This window comes from Pollicipes pollicipes, unplaced genomic scaffold (genome assembly GCF_011947565.3).
Source record: "Pollicipes pollicipes isolate AB1234 unplaced genomic scaffold, Ppol_2.1 Scaffold_5522;HRSCAF=6530_pilon_pilon_pilon, whole genome shotgun sequence".
NCBI classification, from domain to species: Eukaryota; Metazoa; Arthropoda; class Thecostraca; order Pollicipedomorpha; family Pollicipedidae; genus Pollicipes; species Pollicipes pollicipes.
This window is the reverse complement of record NW_023596698.1, coordinates 100,147-120,635: the sequence shown is the minus strand read 5'-3', so window position 1 is coordinate 120,635 and position 20,489 is coordinate 100,147. Positions and strand designations below refer to the sequence as shown.

General features: G+C 59.0%; 1 protein-coding gene across 1 annotated transcript in view; it reads right to left on the bottom strand.

Moving 5' to 3' along the window:
• Nucleotides 1–1,563: 1,563 nt before the first annotated feature.
• Nucleotides 1,564–20,489, bottom strand: part of LOC119102066 (collagen alpha-1(II) chain-like) — a 25,095-nt gene continuing 6,169 nt past the window's right edge. The window contains 18 exon segments of the mRNA XM_037225438.1: nucleotides 1,564–2,408; nucleotides 10,570–10,704; nucleotides 10,706–10,786; nucleotides 11,119–11,297; nucleotides 11,555–11,753; nucleotides 12,138–12,407; nucleotides 12,630–12,845; nucleotides 13,360–13,575; nucleotides 14,049–14,452; nucleotides 15,109–15,460; nucleotides 16,585–16,718; nucleotides 17,329–17,446; nucleotides 17,773–17,934; nucleotides 18,426–18,589; nucleotides 19,007–19,160; nucleotides 19,514–19,614; nucleotides 19,617–19,701; nucleotides 20,247–20,353. Coding sequence (XP_037081333.1) covers nucleotides 2,262–2,408; nucleotides 10,570–10,704; nucleotides 10,706–10,786; nucleotides 11,119–11,297; nucleotides 11,555–11,753; nucleotides 12,138–12,407; nucleotides 12,630–12,845; nucleotides 13,360–13,575; nucleotides 14,049–14,452; nucleotides 15,109–15,460; nucleotides 16,585–16,718; nucleotides 17,329–17,446; nucleotides 17,773–17,934; nucleotides 18,426–18,589; nucleotides 19,007–19,160; nucleotides 19,514–19,614; nucleotides 19,617–19,701; nucleotides 20,247–20,353 — 3,224 coding nt within the window. The 3' untranslated portion in view covers nucleotides 1,564–2,261.

Below are 20,489 nucleotides of genomic sequence, written 5' to 3'. Positions count from 1 at the left end.
CTAAGATGGATAGACACACCAAATTCACAGGGTGTGTTGTCCTGTACGTGTGCTTACTTAGGGCTAAGTTTGGCATTCCTAAGTTATGGCCTTTGGTTCAAATAATGTCAAGCAAAATCGAACTCCACGTCAGTCTCCAAGCGCCCTCAGAACCTAGATGCCCGTTCTAAGGGAAAGGTTTCATGCTCATTCAGGGTCAGTGACCGTGTATGACATTGTGAAGGTCATGGTGACCAAAATCGTAGGCAGTGCTTCGAGATTTGCGTTTGAATAAGCGACAAATACTATGCACGGGAGTATGTTCCTGAAAACAAAGACCAGGTCATGTTAGGTCATGAAAGATTTAAAATGCGGTTTTTGCTATCAATATATCTGAATTGAGCGCCAGAAACTACCCCATACAACAAGCCTTCTAAAAATGAAACAGGTTGGTTTTGACCTTGGTCTGACCTTCATACCTGACCCTAGGTCAATTAAATATTCCCATTTAACTGCTTTGTTGCCTGAGAAAGTATCCCAGAGAAGTATGACTTTGCCTAACATTCCGTTGTTGCATCAGATCAACCGATTCCCTGGAAATTGACTTTGCTGAATTAAGGGCCTAACTGACTTGCCGTAGATCAGCAGCTTGAGAGAAATGGACCGGCGAAAAGGAAATGGACAGAAAACAATGGTACACCTACATTTTTGATACCAAACGATTTGTTATTCAGCTGTCTACAGCTATGCAAAATTCTCCGCGGCTACACCACGTCGTTTGGAAACCATTCGGGAAAAACCTCCAGGGGTCAATTTGACCCCACCCGAGCGCGCGTTAAACGTATTCTGAGTTGATAAACATGGTTCAGGTAATAAATGACTCTGAAATTGCACGAAAATTACCATCTCCTTGGTCAAGTGCTTAAAATGTACTGCAACTTTCCCAAACACCCTTAAAAGCGTTTTACCAACTATTCAACGCATTAATAAATCCCTAAAACAGCTATTTTCACAACATCCTGAAAACAGAATATCAATACCAAACATTGCAGGCCACGAACATCAAGCCTACCTCAGAAAGCGTGGTGCAAATATGTTATGCCAGATATTCTCAAAATGACGCTGTTGTTTACCTGTGGTTAGATGAATGTTGGTCATTCCTGTCCTTATTTGAAATGAGGTGTTTTTATTTTAGAAGTTATTCAGTGCCTTTCTATGCAACGTTCTTGTATGTTGTTGGCGAGCTGTTTAGCTGGTGTGATGTTCTCCCCCAAAAACGTTTTTAACTTGGTGGCAGACCATTAATTCCTTCCATTGGGAATTGATGGTCTGCAGCAGAGGGAATTAATGGGCTATAAAGCAGTACTTCATTTCAAGATGATGCGGAGCGAAGTAAAGATAGGCCGTTCACAAAAAAACATTCTGCATAAAAGCCCAACAACTGTGCTGCATGATGAATTGCAAGACCCACTTGGCTGTGTTGGTTTTGAAATGTTCATCGGCTGGATTTCGGGATATGCCAAAATGATAGTTCAACGATAAATCCAGCAAACTGCGCGCTCAGTGGCTGTGTAAAACAGTTGAAAAAACACCATGTGTATATTCCTTAATTACTTAATTACATGCACAGAGTGGGCTGCAGAACACATCACGGGGACTCAAGTACGGCACTTAAGCAAACCAGGCAAGCACAAGCTCAGGAATAACATTATTGCACAAGTACTGCTCTTAACCTACCTATAGCTAGGACTATCTAAGTCACAGACATATAAAAATACTTAAGGCTAGATGTCACGCTTGTCTCTCCCGAGTCAGTCGCGTGCGGAGAGCGGGTCCCTCCGGGGCACATTGGTGGACCATGCTGGGCAGTTTCGCTGGATGTTCTCCCTCTCGTCACGCCAAGCGAAGTGGCGTGCGCAGTGACCGGGCATCCGCCGCAACCGGCGGCGGGTACCTGGCAGAGACAATCGCCCCCGGTCCACCAATGAGCCCCGGATCTTGGCCCTGCTACTTCCATCACTGTCCTCCACTCCTCATCAACCGCCATCACCATCCATCCTCCTTTTCCCTCTCATCTCCACCAAAAGTATTCTATCTTCCTCCCCCCGCGTTTTTCGTTTTGTGTTTCTACACACGTTGTCTTGTCCGCTCACATCTTTTCTCCGATCCTCACACTCCTCCTCCCGAGCCGTCTCCTCCTCCTCCTTCGGACGAGTGACGTCACCGGTCCGGCTGGCAGTGACGTCGCCCTGGCAGTGTTTGTTCCCGGCGCGGCCGGCTCTCTAGAAGAAGCAGGCAGGCCCGATCTCGACCTTGAACAGCTGGTCGCGCCGCCCGACGGAGCGCATCCCGATGTCGGTGAGCGGCAGGCGCTGGGTGCGCGGCGTCCTGACGCGGATCAGGGTCTGACCCCAGCTGGACGGCGCCCCCTGCAGCAGGAGAGAGACAGAGACACGGTCACTAGACAGCGCGGCGCGAACGCGCGACCCGAGACAAGCACGTCCGGCACGCACAGTCACACTGACGGGGCGAGACGAGCGCGCTGAACGTGGTCTGATGGCGTCATCCTCCGCATCTGCGTCTGGAAGACAAGCCTGCATCCTTGGCGGCGTGATCCTGGTGGTCACTGATGACAATCTCTCACCCTTGGAAGCTGGCGTCCGGCCAGACTCTGTCGCTCCAAACTCTCGTCAGCTACCGGAGGTCCCATGAGGCCAGGCGTCACCAACAAGCCCTTCACAGTATACCAGACGCCTGTTGCGCTCGTGTTGCGATGGGACCTGATGCGCCTGTGTCATCTGGTAGACCCTCACCTATGACAGATGTAAGTTTCCGCCAGACGCTCCGGACTGGTGCAACATTGACGTCATTTATGGTTACTTACGCAGCTCGGACGGCGAGCGTTAAAAGTTTTGCCACTTAACTGCCTTTTCAGACAATCGCTTAGGCCCTCTGACACGTGGGTCAAGGTGCTGAAACGCGCAGCCGCCGGGCGCAGAGTGCGCCATTATAATTTGAAGTTCTGTGTCATCAAAAGTCGACGCGTCTTCATCGATCTTGTACAGAGATGGATGGACGTGGGATCTATCATCCGTGTCCGATCACCGGTTCGCTCAACGAAGACGTTACGTAACCGCCACACAACATAGATGTATGCCGGGATACAGGATGGTTACAACAGCTTCGTGTTCAACACCTCGTGTTGATGGTAATCTGACAAAGAAATTGCATCGACCCGCATCGCGCCCATTACACAGCGCCGATAGCGGAGCCTGGCGCGTGCCGCATCCAAGCCGGAGCCTCCGCTGAGCTGTGATTGTGACCCCGGCTGGACCCAGCCGCATTTTGCGCGCTGTGTTAGCGTACAGGCCATGACCACCCTTGACCATGTCACGATGTGACCGCAGACGTCCGGCGCGGCGTCCGCCTGGCCGCACCAGGTGTCGGAGCATTGACGCCGCCGAACAGCGCGGGGCCAGCTGTCCGCACCGTCCCTGCTTGACGGGGTCCTCCGTGTGACGTCTGTCGTCTGCTGTGTCCTCCCTGTGTGACGTCTGTCGTCTGCTGTGTCCTCCCTGCGTGACCTGTACTACCATTGGATGTCTGCTGACCGGCTGGCCACCCGAGAGCAGCTCTGGAGCGTGCCCGTCCCCAGCTCCGAGACTCGACTCGAGTCCCGACTCGGCCGAGTATGGCTCCCTAGTGACAGTCGCGGCGCGCTCGCGACGGACCGGCCCGGCCGCCGGCGGTGCAGTCACGTCCGCCTCCTGTCGCCGAACGCGACGTGCGCCGCGGGTGGCACGGGGCGCACGCGCGCGGGTGGTGCGTGTCGCGCCGCGAGCACGCCTCCGGACTGAATGGGGGCAGGCCCGCGACAGCCTGTCGCGCCTGGATTCCTCAAACGCGGCGAGGGAGACTCACAGACGGAGCCGGGCGGCGGTCGGCGCTGTTCGGATAGGGCGGCGGTCGGGGCAGAAGCATGACTTCGACGCGACCCCCGCCTCCCTCCTGCTGCACGCCTCAAGGCTGTGCCGGGCGCTCCTAGCGGTCTCCCGCAGGGCCGAGACGCCGGCTGACAGGGATCTCACAGCGGACGGAAGCGGGCCGTTGGAGCGAGCCCCGGACGCAGCCTGGCCGGACGTGCGGTGAGATGCGGCGTCACGCAGCCCGTCCGTTACCACAGGTTTGCCGCATGAGCGATGACTCAATCCAACCATGGGTTGCGTCAGGACCTGCACCCATGGCTCGTTCAGGGTCAGACCATTAAGGAGTTTATGAAATGGCAGAGAGAACAAATGGTAAATAGGTTAATAAATGCGCCGTTTTAGTCCAAATGTGCGGTTTCGGAGAAGAAGACAGATTATCGAGGGCGGACGACCGGTTGGCACACATACCCAAACGTGTGAGTCAACGACTTTGACCCCTCTGGAAACGGAGTATCAACGCATGTGGATACGTTCATACCAATAAGAATGACAGCGAAAATAGGCGCGAACTATCCGCAACCGATACCACGCTTCATGGGGCGTCTTAAAATCAACAACAAACCATACTTTTATGCACCGCTCCAGTGTTATCATTCCGACAAACATCGTGGGGATGTCCGCGCCGTCGCGTGGCATTATCAATGTGACAAAAAAAACTCTGCCGCTCTGGTTGTCAATGTTTTGCCAGTGGTGATGGCTGCTCATGCTGCGAGCACATCGATTGAGGAAGGAGCACCAAGAACGCTAAAGCCATCTCGTCACACCATTAATGACTGCGCTGACGTGGTTGTCGAGGGTTCCCTGGTGATGGACAGCTGCAGATCGAGCCGCTGCACGAAGGCCCCAAGGCTGTCGAGGGCTCCCCTGGTGATCGGCAGCTGCAGACCGAGCCGCCTTACGAAGGCCTCGAGGTTGTCGAGGGCTCCCCTGGTGATGGGCAGCTGCGGATCGAGCCGCCGCACGAAGGCCCCAAGGCTGTCGCGGGCTCCCCTGGTGATGGGCAGCTGCAGACCGAGCCGCCTTACGAAGGCCCCGAAATGGGTCGATAGGCAAATTGATTCCCAGGAGCAAATGGCAAAAGAGGAGACAGGCAAGGACGTCACCACACAGTCAAGGATCTAACCAAACAGAATCCAGGAAATGCTGCCCGACGTCAGTTATGAACGTTCACGTTGCAAATTATCCACGAGAGCCTTTTCATTAGCGCTGAGTGTGTGTGTGCGGGGGCAACAAGCCGAGCAAGATCCACGAAATAGACAGGAGACAATCAGAGATTACTTGATGTGTAAATTATCCAATGGTGTTCAGTTGGACATCTTCAGGCCAACCGGTGACTTTCCAAAGTCAACCTGCATGCCCAGGAACAAAAAGAAGGAAGCTCATGGCCTGACGAGTAAAAAAGAGCAATATGGGCGTAAAATATATATTCTAATAGCGTATGGGAAGAGGCAAAAAACCAAAGGCGATATGGCAAGGCTTCAAAAATAGCACATAATCTTGTTTAAATAGTTTTTGGACAAGTATTGTTCTGCGACCGATCCCAGATCAAAGTCAAAACACGTGGTCGATTACGTTTCATCTCAGAAATGTTACCGACGCATCTAAAATGATTTGCTCGCTTGGTAATCAAAATTTTATTCTGTGAGCCATTTACTGCCATGTAAAGGATGTCCGCCAAGACAATCAAATTGCAAGCCTCCAAATATGGGACCATAGTTCAAAATAAGCAAAGCTGACCATGAAATCACACAGTTTTGGCTTAAACGCTTATGGAAGGCAAGTACGCAATAGCCGGGTCATAAAATATGGCAGTATTTAAACCATAGCGCTGTACTGACGTCATCTAAATTCGAGTGCAAAAGCTGCCACTCTGGAAAGCAATTGCCGCGAATTCTTACCAGATATGTAAAATCTCACAACCACCGTCTGAGTTGGCACTTTGCCTCAGAAAAGCCGCCAGGGACAATCCCCAGGCGTTCGATTGACTTCATCCCTTCTGAGAAATTTTCGCAAGCAATAAGGAGAACGAGGACTCACAAACTTTCCTCATGCAGCATGGTATCAGATTTGACTACCAATCTGAGCGTGTCGAATGACACGCCAAACCGTTGAGTGAGCGTTTCCTCAGCAAGCATCGAGAATGATTGGCGGTAGACCGAAGAGGGGTCGAAATCGTGCCCACGAAAACCAAGCCTAGGCCAGAACGATGCATGGCGTGGGATGCAATGAGCCACCGGACTGACTCATGTCGGCTAGCCTCGTGTCGTAACCAGGAACTAAGCCATGTACTGCGCATTCCATGGTGGTAATGCCCTTGAGAAGCCGCCACAGCACGCGTGGCCCAGGACGTGGGACCCCGCTTGATCCGAGCCGTGTGGACGATCGCTGTTCGGTGTTCTGAAGGTAACATCGCGCCGATGCCATGGAACCTCGCGTCGGGCTTTCAGCTTACACTGAAAATGCTTTTAAGGACGTGTGTATTGATATATCGCAAAACCATTGCGTAGCTTAGCATGCGCGATGCCAATTTTGGGCGACAATGTGCTGATCGATCCACTGTGGATGTGTCGACTCATGTACATACTTAGCTGTGATTCGTCCGCTAAAAGCGGCGTTCGTGTCCTGACGTCTCATGGGGAGCTTGGCATCTCGCATTTCCGCGAGCCGTTGACCGGTCCAGACAAAGCCCGCTCGAGTGCGGTTTCGTAAGGTCCCCGTCTCTGCCGCCTCTGTGCATCCAGAGGGAAGACGCCGGACGAGGCCTGCGAATCGCCGCCTCTCTGCTGCCTGACAGCTGTCGGTCGACGGAGGGCCCTGCGGCCGAGGTCGGCAGCGCGTGTCGGAGGCGGCTTCCACACTCAGTCAGGACCGGGGGCGCTTGCACAATCCAGTTCGGGTCGGGACTCGGGACCTCCTCTGGATCCAATCAGTATCGGAACTCCAGCTGGATCCAGTCAGGGTCCGGACTCCCGCTGGGTCCAGTCAGGGTCGGGACTCCCGCTGGATCTTGCCAGAGCAGGGGCTCTCGCTGGATCTATCCGGGGTTAAAGCTCCCGCTGGATCTAGCCAGGGTTGGGGCTCCCTCTGGATCGAGCCAGGGTGGGGGCTCCCGCTGGATCGAGCTAGGGTTGGGCTCCCGCTGGATCTAGCCGGGGTAGGGGCTCTCGCTGGATCTAGCCAGGGTTGGGCTCCCGCTGGATCTAGCCGGAGTAGGGGCTCCCGCTGGATCTAGCCAGGGCTGAGGCTCCCGCTGGATCGAGCCAGGGTAGAGGCTCTCGCTGGATCTAGCCAGGGTTGGGGCTCCCGCTGGATCTAGCCAGGGTAGGGGCTTCCGCTGGATCTAGCCAGGGTTGGGCTCCCGCTGGATCTAGCCAGGGTAGGGGCTCCCGCTGGATCTAGCCAGGGTTGGGGCTCCCACTGGATCTAGCCAGGGTTGGGGCTCCCGCTGGATCTAGCCAGGGTTGGGGCTCTCGCTGGATCTAGCCAGGGTAGAGGCTCTCGCTGGATCTAGCCAGGGTTGGGCTCCCGCTGGATCTAGCCGGGGTTGGGGCTCCCGCTGGATCTAGCCAGGGTTGGGGCTCCCCCTGCATCCTACCAGAACCAGTCCGCGCCTGGGTTCCCGCTAAACCCAGTCAGAGTTGTGTCGTCTCGAGTCTCGACGCTCGCGGCGAACTAGGAGAGGGGGGGGGGGAGAGGGGCGCAGCGTCAATGGAAGGCAGCCTCTGCACCGGCGGACTGGCCGTCATCAGCATTCGCTGGGCGTCGCTTTTGGCGGTCGTTATGGCAGACGGCGGTGAGAAAGCGCAAGTTGTCCAACGGCGGTCGGTCGGTGAATGCTTCCACCGATCATTCGATGGTGCAATGTTTTCGCGCCGTTCGAGAGGTGGTCACGCACCGAGTGGGCCGGATCGTCGGGCTGGGGATGGTGTGACCTGTGGTCACAGGGCGCGGCTGACAGAGCGCGGAGCTGTGCTTGCCACTAGCTCGGACATGCTGAGGCTCTTCGCACAGCCGATTCGAGCTTGTGGTGCAACCGTGCAACTGTGCATATTTATGCACAACCTCCCCCTGCACCGAAGAAGCATGATGTGCGGGTGCTTGAGATGACCAATAAACGCCTGCCGACCGCCGGAGTCCACAAAATAGGTTTGGGATACCAGTACACCGCACAACACCCTGCCCAGTTGAGGTGATATGGAGCACGTGAACAGCTGTTTGATTTCGTCTCAGGTCCTGGTGTCTGACACAGCTGGCAGGAGATGGCGTCGGCTGGCGGCGGCGGACGGCCGGGTCTCCGAGCCAGAGATTAAATGTGGCAAGGTCTCCGAGAGAGACGGATCACAGGGAGTGTTGGGGGTCAGCAGCTTTAAGGAAAGTAGGAGGACGTAGCCGCTCTCATTCTCCGCTTTGGCATCAATCCCGTTGAACCTGCCAAGATCACACGCTGAGGAGCGGTTCAGGTGGACGCTATGTCATACTGACCCCACCCAACTGCCCATGAAAAGGAAGTGTGTGGGTGAGGGAAACTGCATGGTACCCAAACATTCCCCCTTACGACGAACTATATGCATGATTCATATCACCCCTGCATACCGCAGGTGTGCCCAGCCAGTCGGCCCGCGCTGTTCCAGCCGCCTGCCGTGCTGCCTGATCGCCGGCTCTCAACACCGGTGGCATTCACGCACCAGCGAAGGACGCTATCACTCACTGCCTCGTTGGTTGGCCAAACAGCGCGGCATGCCGTGTTCTGAGTGGACGAGGAGCGGCGTGAGGTGTCTGTGGCACCGTGCGGCGTGAGGTGTCTTGGTGGCCGTCGTGCAGCGTGAGGTGTCTTGTGGCGTCGTGCAGCGTGAGGTGCCTTGTGGGCATCGTGCAGCGTGAGGTGGTCTTGTGGCGTCGTGCAGCGTGAGGTGTCTTGTGGCATCGTGCAGCGTGAGGTGTCTTGTGGCATCGTGCAGCGTGAGGTGTCTTGTGGACATCGTGCAGCGTGTTGAGGTCTTGTGGCATGTGCGGCGTGAGGTTGGCGTCGTGCAGCGTGAGGTGTCTTGTGGCGTCGTGCAGCGTGAGGTGTCTTGTGGCATCGTGCAGTGTGAGATGTCTTGTGGCGTCCTGCGGTGCGAGATGTGATGGAATGTGATACAAATTGCGGCCATGCCGGAATGCCATGCAGTTTGAGATGTAATTTGTCGCGGGATTTTAGCTGCGTGGAATGTCTCCAAATGTCCTGCAATGTCTGATGGCTCTTGATACTGCCCGGCGTGAGATATCTTGGGATGTAGGGAAGCTTGAAATAACTCGGGATGTTGCGCAACGTGAGCTGCCTCGGGACACCGTCCAGCGTGAGATGTCTCTGAATGTCGACCAGTGTGAGATGACTGAATGTCGTCTGGCGTGAGATATCTCTGAATGTCGTCCAGCGCGCGGAGCTTCGCCAAGAGTCGTGCCGCGAGAGACGGGCCAGCCTCAACGCCCACCCGCTCCTCGGCCACCGACCGGCGCGCGGCGCCGACAAACATTGCGACAACGCTGACAAGAGCGCGGGGTGGCGCGGCCGGCCGCGTGTCGCAAGGACACCGGCGCGTGCAGGGACGCGGCTGGCCTGCCTCGGCGCATGTCACGGCAGCGTCGCGCCCGCCGCCCGCAGAGTCAGAGAAAGACGCCTCTGCCGATAAGCACCGCGTCGCAGTAGACACACCGCGGCCCGGTCGTGTTTAGCGGACGCTGACAGCATCTGGTAACTAGGTGACGTCGGTTCAGTGTTTTACAGTAGCAGGGCAGCCATCCAATCGGCGCGCGGTTGCTCTGCCACCGCAAGAAGGTCAGGAGTTACGTCACTAGTGCGGTTAACCACGCCACTGTGCGCGATGCCATTGGAGCAGCCAGGAAGCTGAGACCGTGGTCCGTGGCATGACCGGTCGCATCCCACCACTTCAGATGCGGGGCTGTAGGTCCAGCCGACTCATTTCATGGCAAGTGTAGCAGGAAGGTAGCGACAGCCCTGGTTGGGGATGGGGAGAACGCCGTGTGATCGGGGTCACGGCAGTCCTCGCAGCTGGCCGTCACGAGCCACTAGCGCTTCAGATCAAGATGTAGTAAAAACAGCTGGTGCGCGCGGCGGCGCAAACCCAGCTCCAATGTCGAAAGCCTGAGAGGCACGCATTAATGCTCTGTTTCTACGACGTCGGTGAATCGAGATTTCTCTTCTAATTGGGGGCACCAAGGTCACAGAGTCACTTTTCGGCCGACGTCTTCAGACTTTTAAATTCAGATTGAACTCCATCCAGCCTAGATTCGTTTTGAAAAATCCTTAATCAGGAGGCCGATCAGACACGTCTGTGACTTCTGAAATCGCGATCAGAAAGGGAATCTGCAGTCACCAGGGTCATGAGAGCGAGTTACTAGGTGGGACAGACCCGGTCACGCACGCACCAGGATGCAACCAGCTAGACTTCATGCTATTTGGGGTGAAAGATCTTAAAGGCACGCTCATTTCCAAGAAGCCTCTGGTAATCACACATTACTAACGATACCAGAATAAAACACAGTGTGTACTACACACTAGCTGCGTCACGGTGGTGGCTGCCCAGGTGACTGGTCCTCTCACCTGACAGCCGTCGGAGAGCGTGTCGTATTTGCTGCGGCCACGGGCATACACCTCCTGGTCGTTCCAGCTCATCAGCCGCAGGCTGCCGCGGTACGTCTCGCGCTGCGCGTTGTACACGGCCACGTGGTTGCGGCAAGTGGTACGTGATGTTCTGCTCGGCGCGCGTCGACAGCAGCTGAAGGAAGCCGATCTGGTTGGCGTCCGCCTTGTAGGAGAACTGAAAGGTATGGTAACACCGTTGACAGCTCGCTCGCTTCACGACTACACGACTACACTACACGACAGCTCGCAGTGGTACGTCTGGAGAGCGGTACGCTGTTGACTGCGGTGTGCAGAGAAAACACTTCTGGATACCGTCTGGCGACGTGAGGTCATGAGGACGTGACGTGAGGTCGACGTGAGGAATACGCGCATTATGCGAACGCCACAGCTACTCAAGCAAAACCTGTCTGTCACAAGAACACTTGGCACGGACACTGCCGGCTCCAGGGCGCCAGATTTGCGGGTGACCGGCCGTCGGTGGGCGCAGGCTAGCGAGCATGGGTTAACCTCAGATCCCCCGTTGATGTCTTCTGAGAGCCACTGGTGTTCACGGCTGCGTTTGGAGGCGGACAGCTCGGGCGTGACGGCCGGGTCCGGGTTCAGGCAGGTCATGCGCTGACCCAGGTCACAGTAGACCAGGATGGCGTCCTTCTTGTCGCCCTCGTTGGGATCGATCCAGTAATTGCCTGCGAGCGAAAAGTGCGTTCAGCAGCTGTCGCGTCATAATATTGAGCTACAGGACTGTGGGAAGGCTGTTGTTTCTATACATTGCTTCTAATGAATACAGGCAATTCTGCAACGAATGCATGATAGCATTTGCAGCACCGGTGCCGGCTGTGGCGAATACTGTAAGCAGACACCCGAACCCTTACCATTCTCCCCATCCGGTTAGGTCGCTCAGTATCCTGCTCGGCCCAGAGTGAGCAGCCACCCGAACCCTTACCGTTCTCCTTGTCCGGATAGGCCACGGCCAGGTCACGACACGTCTTGGACGGCGCGTCGGCCGTGCCGTCCGGCTTCACCAGCGTCTTGAAGCGCGCCTGCAGCTGGTTGTAGGCCATCAGCACGATCTCCTTGCGCTCGTCGTCGGTCAGCTCCTTGCCGAGGCGGATGGGCTCGTCGCTGTTGAGCGGATCGGGTCCCTGGCGGCGGCGGCGGCGGCGGGTGTGAGCTGGCAGCGGCGACGGCCGCGCCGAAGGCCGGCAGGGCGCGGCGCGGCGCACAGTGCGCCGTCCGGCCGGCTGGTCGCGGCGCGCGCAGCTCGATTGTAGGGTATGCAGGGGGACCCAGCTGTCCAGGTCATTAACAGAGGCGCGAGAATCGCCGCCGTGGGGGTGAAAAGAGCATGAAAGTTGGGAGGCATCTGGCGGCCCGTCACTTCAGGACAACGTCCCTGCTGAGGCTGGGCGCCAGCTGACCAGGAGGGCGGTCGGTACCTGGCCTCTGGGCTGGACGGCACACTCGCCACCCCCACCCCGCGGACGCGGCGCGGGTGCGACCCCAGCATGGTCGTGCCGACCGCTCACCTTGTCCTGGCCCGTCTGCATGAAGGCCTGCAGCGCAGCCACATCGAAGCCAGTCGACTCGCCGGGCGGGCCGGGCGGACCGGCCGGGCCCGGCGCTCCGGCCTGGCCCGGCCGCCCCGTGTCTCCGCTGGGACCACGCGGGCCCGGCGGGCCCTCCAGACCCTGCGGACCTGGCATGCCGTCCATTCCGGCTGGGCCCTTCATGCCTGGCTCGCCCGGGGCTCCGGGTGTGCCTGGCGAGCCCGGCGGTCCCTTCTCGCCAGTGGGGCCCTGGAAATGACACGTAGCAGTGGGCAACATTGTCTGAAAAATCACTAACGCCACGGAAAATACCCAACTTCAGCGGAAAGTGGATAAGAAATCACGAAAAGTACGACGAAAAGACAACCCGGGTCATTGTTAAGATATGTTTAGTTTTGCGCGTTTTCACCTAAACACTACTAAAATCACAGCATCCCTGTATCGCATGCATCGTCAATGTGTTCCACTTACAGCCGGACCGGGCAGACCCTGCAGACCGAGCAGACCTCGATGTCCCTTGCCGCCCTTGACGCCCTCCACGCCACGCTCGCCCCTGGGTCCCTGCAAGCCGGGCGGACCCTGCTTGCCCCTCTCGCCGGTAGGCCCCTCGACGCCCTGGACGCCGGGCTCGCCACGATCGCCGCGCTCGCCCGTCGGTCCGGACGGGCCGACGGGGCCAGGAGCTCCCTGTGGGGCGGGGCACGCACCGTCAGGCACCATACCGATCGCCTCAAAACATCATCAGTGACGATGGTCTGTACGCTCACACTTCGTTGTCATTAGGAGTTGTTGATGGATAGCACTGCTTCTGATATGAAGCGTGAAATTCTCTCACCGACCCCGCACCAAGTGGTGCCGTTGTGCCAGCCAGCGGGCGCAATGAATATAGAACGTTTAAAGGCTGTTTAAGTTGCGAGCAGTGCATAAAACGGACGAACTGCACCTTCATAAAATCGACACCGAGCACCTGATCATGCTGTTTTGTCTCCTCAACGTACTCCATTTCATCCTGAACAGCAGCAACGAGAAGAAAGCAGCGTAACCTTTGCGTGCCACTAATGCAGCAGCAGTCCAACGCCGCCACCAACACCACCACGGACGCCCAGACAGCGACATTAATCTCGAGCCCACGGCGGCTTCCGCGGTCGCGCGGCGCAACGGTGGCTCCACCGCGGCGTCGGCGGCGGCGCCGGACACTAACCTGCAGTCCGGGTGGTCCAGAGATGCCCGGCTGGCCGACGTCGCCAGGCGGTCCCTTGTCTCCGGGCCGGCCGCTGATGCCAGGCGCGCCCATCTTGCCCTCGGGCCCGCTGGGTCCCTGTTCGCCGGCCGGTCCCGGATTGCCCGGCGGTCCGCGCAGGCCGGGCTGGCCCGAGGGGCCCTCCTGGCCGCGCTGGCCCGGCTCTCCAGCCTCGCCCTGCCCGCCGACAACGTCCGTTAGCGGCAGGTCCAGAGGCGTATTCCCGAAGTGGCTCCGGTGTCACGTGCCCTCCCCCCCTCCCCCTCCCACCTCCCTTACACAATTCAGTGACACACTTTTATGTGTGTAAAAATGCTGAAAAGTTCAAATTCGAGGTAGGCACGAAAAACTAAAGGGATGGTGTGCTACAACGCGCAAGAAATGCGGCGCGGCTGCAGTGAGCTAAATCAGGCGTTCGGTAAGAACTCCCTTTCGAAATCCCGCAGAAAACTGAAATCCTGCAAATTCTTTGGGCAGATCAGATCACCGCAGAGTCCTGCGCCCTGTGCATCAGTCAGCAAATGAGAGAAGCATGCTTCCGAAGCAGACGACCTCATGGCACGAGCTCAGTCGTCCCAGCCAGGGTTATGTTGGTCTGTTCGTCTCAGCGGAAACACAGCGACCACGCCGTGAGTGAGACTGCGGCGTACCGGCGATCCACGCAAGCCCTGCGGTCCTTTGGGTCCGGAGCCTCCGGGCAGGCCTGGGAGGCCTCGCTCTCCAGCGGCGCCGGGCGGTCCGATGGGTCCGACCAGGCCCGGCAGGCCAGGCGCGCCAAAGCTGCCCTTGATGCCCTCGGGGCCCGGTTTTCCCGGGCTGCCGGCGGAGCCCTGCAGGCCGGGCCGGCCGAGGTCGCCGCGCGCGCCCTTGATGCCGGGCAGGCCGGCCAGGCCCGGCTGTCCGGTGGCGCCCTGCAGGCCCTGTGGCCCCTGCTCGCCCGGCCGGCCGGGCGCACCGGAAGTGCCCTGCGGTCCCACCGGGCCCGGATCGCCGCGAGAGCCCTTGGAGCCGGTCAGGCCGAACGGGCCTGGCGGTCCCGACGGACCCGGCTTGCCTGCGCGAGGAAAATGTGGAGGTGAGTGAGGTGAGGTGGGACAGCCGGGACACATGAGGGCGACTGGCCAACACAGCCATATATATATATATATATATATATATATATATATATATATATATATATATATATATATATATATACGTATATATATATATATATATATATATATATCGACTCTTGGCCAATGTAACTCTGCTACCCTTTGGCAGATCTTTGCTAGATCTTGTTTGAGAATATCTGGGATACAGAGCACGAGCTTTATAAGTAAAATCAGAATTAGCAAAAACATGTCGCCGATGCACAAGACTGGCATTTTGCCTGAGCGCTGTCAGTGACTACAGCGGTGACAGGTGAACAAACATCACTGAAGCTGTTACTGAGGTGAGCAAAATATCGCTGGCGTTGTGACTGAGGTGAACAAAATATCGCTGACGATGTGACTGAGGTTAACAAAACATCGCTGAAACTGTGACCGGGATGAACAGACATCACTGAAACTGTGACTGAGGTGATCAAAATATCACTGAAGCTGAGACTGAGGTTAACAAGATAACACTAAGGCTTCAACTAACGTAAACATGCTGTCACTGAAACCATCACAAACGAAGGTCACGCAACTAAGAAACCAAACTGATGCCAGTGGGCCGACTGACCTTCGGTGCCCGGGTTTCCTTGCGAACCCTTCTGTCCGGGCAGTCCCTGCTGTCCCTTGGGTCCGGTGGAGCCGGTGATGCCCTGCTGTCCTGGGAAGCCGCGCAGTCCCTGCGGTCCGGGCGGACCACGAGCGCCCATGAGGCCGGGCTTGCCCAGCTCGCCGGGCGGCCCCGACGAGCCTGGCTCGCCGCGCTCGCCAGACTGGCCGGGCGGCCCGACCGGGCCCAGCTCGCCCTGGATGCCCTGCGGTCCCGGGCGGCCGGTGGGGCCCTCCGGTCCGATCTTGCCCTGGGAGCCGGCCTCGCCCTTCGGGCCGGCGGGTCCGGTGTTGCCCCTCCTGCCGGGTAGACCCTGGCGGCGGGGACGAGCACGGCACCGTCAGAGGCGTCCTCGAGGCTGCCTGAAGGAACCTGGCGAGGCTTTGTCTGTTTTGAATGGAAGGCTGGCTGTCATCAGTCGTGCCTAGATAACTGAGTGAGACAGAAAAATCCTTGCGTAGCTCCACACCTTGGTATTTCTAGCAATTGACTGCTGCGCGTTGAAAATTGGGTTTTACTACAGTAGGATCTCTGGGTCAAGCAAGACTCGAACCAGAGCACGAAAAAGTCTGACTTTACGGTCTGGTTTGGTAAGCGCGATTTTGCACCCACCGCCAGACATGGAACAGTTATGCAACGACTGTAACCGCCGTGAGCATCAATATCCCTCTCTACTACGCCAATCCAAAACGGAACCCCATTGTGCCCCCCCCCCCCCCGAGGATGACCCTCCCGTGGTGACCCTCCCGCTGGTGACCCTCCTGTGATGACCCTCCCGCTGGTGAATCTCCATCTGGTGACCGTCCCGTGGTGACCCTCCCGCTGGTGACCCTCCTGTGATGACCCTCCCGCTGCTGAATCTCCATCTGGTGACCCTCCCGTGGTGACCCTCCCGCTGGTGACCCTCCTGTGATGACCCTCCCGCTGGTGAATCTCCATCTGGTGACCGTCCCGTGGTGACCCTCCCGCTGGTGACCTTCCCGTGGTGACTCTCCTATGGTGACCCTCTATCTGGCGACGGTCCGCTGGTGACCTTTCATCCGGATGACCCTCCCGCTGGTGACCCTCCCGCTGGTGACCTTCCCGTGGTGACTCTCCTATGGTGACCCTCTATCTGGCGACGGTCCGCTGGTGACCTTTCATCCGGATGACCCTCCCGCTGGTGGTCCTCCCATTGGTGACCCTCCCGCTGGTGACCTTCCCGCTGGTGGGCCTCCTGCTGGTGACCCTCCCGCTGGTGACCCTCCCGTGGTGACTCTCCTATAGTGACCCTCTATCTGGCGACGGTCCGCTGGTGACCTTTCATCCGGATGACCCTCCCGCTGGTGAGCCTCCCGCTGGTGACCCTCCCGTGGTGACTCTCCTATGGTGACCCTCCCGCTGGTGACCCTCCCACACTCGCGCCACGTCAGCGCGAGGCGTCCGGCGCGTGCTGACCACAAGTCCCGGTCCTCCGCGGTGTCCCTTGGCGCCGGTGGGTCCGGGTGGTCCGGGCGGTCCGTCCGGTCCGATGGCACCCTGCTCGCCGCGAGCGCCCGCCTCCCCAGGCGGACCCATGGCGCCGCGCTCGCCTGTCACAGATGGCAGCACCGGTCAGCCCAGCGTGCCGGTCAGCCCCCCTCAGCCCGGTCGTTTGGGCCGGATCGGGCGGAGTCCAGGCACTGAGGCTCCGCGGTGATGCATGGCAGAGCGTTCTGACGTTTCGTAGAAACATCGACGTGGTCTTGTGACGCCCTAAATGTTAAACAGTTAAGCGGACGAATCGGCTCAAGGCGTAAATTTGAATCAAAAGACTGATCGGAGCCAATCGCATCAATCACCACTCAGTTCTTACAAAGTCGAGCTTGTTTCTCCGAAAACAACGAACAGCTTGACCAGTGGATGCATGGGCTAGGGTAAAATTCCCTCTATACAAGTCAGCTGCCAGCTCAGAACAACATCGCCGCATAGTTGCGGCCACCTGGGTGACCGCGACAGGGACATTGCTATTCGCTTTGCATCTCGAAGATTCTAAACCAGACGTTCCTCTGACGAATTATTCACACAACTGAAGTTGATTCGCAATGCATTTGCAACAGAGCAGGAAGCATTACTTGGAAGTGGCTGGTTTTCGTGAGGCGCAGACGTCGGCTGAGCGTCCGCGAGCCGGCTCGGCCGCGGGCTCGGACGCGGGGTGCGTACCTCTGAATCCTCGCGATCCTCTGGGCCCGCTCTCTCCGGGTGGGCCGGTGGGCCCCTGCAGGCCCGGCTCGCCGTCCTTGCCGGGGTTACCGGGACTGCCGGGCGTGCCCGGTGGACCCTGCCAGGTCACGTGACAGGTGTGAACACCGCTCGTCCGCGCAGTCCGGCCGCCGCCGAGCTTCGCTGGCTTACCAAACCACACAACAGCCGCAGAATATAACGCCGAATGGTAACTGCCACCAGTACTCATCTGCACCGGTCCAGCCGCGAAGCGAATGGCTTGCAAGTATGCCTAGCCTACAGGTGAGTGGCTGCCACCTGCCTCTCGCATGCACTGCAAGACAATTTAAGTAAATGTCCAGAAGACGTTTGGGTCCACCACGCATGACGCTTCTCTGGAAGCGCCCATCGCCTCCGCTTACGGACGTCGTGTGGCCTGCTGACCTGGAATCCTCTGGCTCCCGACTGTCCGACGGGCCCACGCGCTCCGGCCGAGCCGGGCGGTCCCGGTGGTCCGATGGGACCCATGGGTCCGTCGCGGCCGGCGTCGCCGCGAGGACCCGGAGGGCCAGCGTCGCCCGCCTTGCCGTCCTTGCCCGGTTCTCCCTGGTGAGGCACAGGTGGGGGCGCTCGGAGCACAGCTCAACTCGCCGCCGCCACCGGCCGGACCTCGGGCGCCGGTGACGGCATACCGTCCTCCGCGGAAGTAAAGTAATCAAATAATAGATGAATTAGGTTGCGACCAAGATACTATCGTATACAAATCCCAACAAAGACTAACCAACAACACGGTGCCAGCGAGTCGTCGAGAATAACACCGAGCATAATGCCAAGTACTAACCGCCATCAGCACTCATCCCCACTGGTCCGGCCGCGAACTCCTCGACTTGCGCTTAAGCGCTCAAAGTGTGTTAAATCGGCGCACCAATGATCGTCGCATGCCTTCCCACACGGTGCGAGACGACTAAAGCCTATGTCCACAGACCTTTGGACCCAACAGGCATGGCGCAATGTTCAGCTCGGCCGCCCGCCGACGCCCCGCTTGTCTCGGCGCTGCAAGCGGTCGGGCGCGGCGCCGAACGTCGGCGTCGACTCACCGGTCGTCCCTGCGCGCCGATGGGTCCGATTGGGCCGGGCAGGCCGGTGGAGCCGGTGGCGCCCATCTCGCCAGGTTTGCCGTCGGCTCCAGGCAGGCCGCGGTCTCCGGTGCGGCCGGGGCGTCCCGGACTGCCAGTGCGCCCCTGCATTCCCCCGCTCGCCCCTACCACCGGTCATCGGGGTCAGGGTGAGCGGCGGGAAGGGGCAGCACCATAGGCTGCACCTCAGGGGCAGGCAACAGTGACGGACATCACCAGAGGCCGTACCTGAGGTCATCAGCTTGTGCTCAGTAGAGTCGACACTTCAGCTGTTCCTGTGCGGGCTTCCACAGAGAGCAAGTGGGTTGTACATGGTGTGCTACAAGCTATGTACTGCAGCGGAGCGGCTGGTCGTCAGTTTCGCATTTCTTCATGAGCATCACAGCAACTTACAACCATCCGGCGGGCCGGGCCGGCCAGTGTCGCCGCTGGAGCCCTTAAGACCCATCCTGCCCGGCTGGCCGCGGTCGCCCACGGAGCCCTTCAGGCGGGCGGGCCGTCGGCGCGCGGGCAGGCCGCGCGTGCCGGGCGGGCGCGCTCGCCCTGCGGCCCGAGCAGACCCGGCGGGCCGCGCAGACCACGTCGGCCGCGCCGGCCGGCAGAGCCCGGCGGCCCTGGCGCCCCGCGCGCCCCGGCCTCACCAGAGTCGCCCTTGGCGCCCGACGAGCCCTTCAGGCCGCGGGTGCCGGTCAGGCCCTGCAATGAACGGGCAGTTGTAAGAGAGCAGCTCACACGTAGGCGGCGTGATCTCATGCGAGAACCTTGGTGGCTGTTGAACTGTGGAGAGCAGCCACTGACATTCGAAACAAGTGATTGTCATGCAATTATTCATGGACATGCACGCGATGACAAAAGTAATTGAAGACATGCCAGTATTTTTTCTTTTTGTCTACGAACAGGCTTACAAACAGCATCGCTCAAGTGGACGCAACTCGGTGGACCAGCGAGTCTATGTTACGTCAGGTCGCAGTGCAGCCGGCGCCGCCGCGCCGCGCCGGCGCCGGCTAGCGGCGGCGCACGCCCTTGTGGTCGATTGCTGTGATCCGTACCTGCTCTCCCTTCTGTCCAGGCAGCCCGGGACTGCCCTGTTGCCAGGCGGACCGCGCGGGTCCCGGGAAGCCGGGCGCACCCATCGGGCCGGGCGCGCCGAAGCTGCCTTCTCGCCGTCGGCACCGTCCTTGCCGGGCCGCCCGGGGGCGCCCTGCTCGCCGGGCAGGCCGGGCTGGCCGGCCTCACACTGTCCAACAGGTTGTCACGGGTCTGTCACAGGCGTCACGGGTCTATCACAGGCGTCACGGGTCTGTCACAAGCGTCACGGGTCTGTCACAGGCGTCACAGGTCTGTTACGGCATCACGGGACGGGTCTGTCAAAGCGCCACGGGTCTGTCACAGCGTCACGGGTCTGTCACAGGCGTCACGAGTTCCGTCACAGGCGTCACGGCACCACCACAGGGTCAGTCGGGTCGTACAGGCGTCACGGGTCCGTCACGGGCGTCACGGGTCTGTCATAGGCGTCACGGGTTCTGTCACAGGCGTCACGGGTCCAGTCATAAGCGTCACAAGTTGCGTGTCACTGGCTAACGGTCAAGCGAGGAGGACGCCGAGAGAATGAGACTAAGCACACGCGCAAGTATGTAGAGAAGTGCAGAGCACAGATTCCGAAGAGGCTGACCCTGGGCAGGTGGAGCGTCCGCAGTTAGTCTTTGCGAGATCGCCTGGCAGCGGCGGGCAGTGCGAGCTGGCGGCCCCGCGCCAGCACCGCCACCCGTCCAGCTCACTCACCACGAGGCCCCTGGAGTCCGACGCTGCCTTGGGCCCCTCGTTACCGCGGCACCCTTGGCGCCGGACTGCCCGGAAGCCAGGCGGACCGGACTTGCCGTGGCGGCGCCCTGTCGGCGGGGCTGGCGGTGGTCAGCGGCGGTCTAGCGCGGCGGAGGCGAAGCCGAGCCGGCCAGGCGCCGGCTAGTGATACACCGCGTCAGGGCTCCTGGCCATCTGATACGCTGCGTCAGGGCTCCTGCGCGG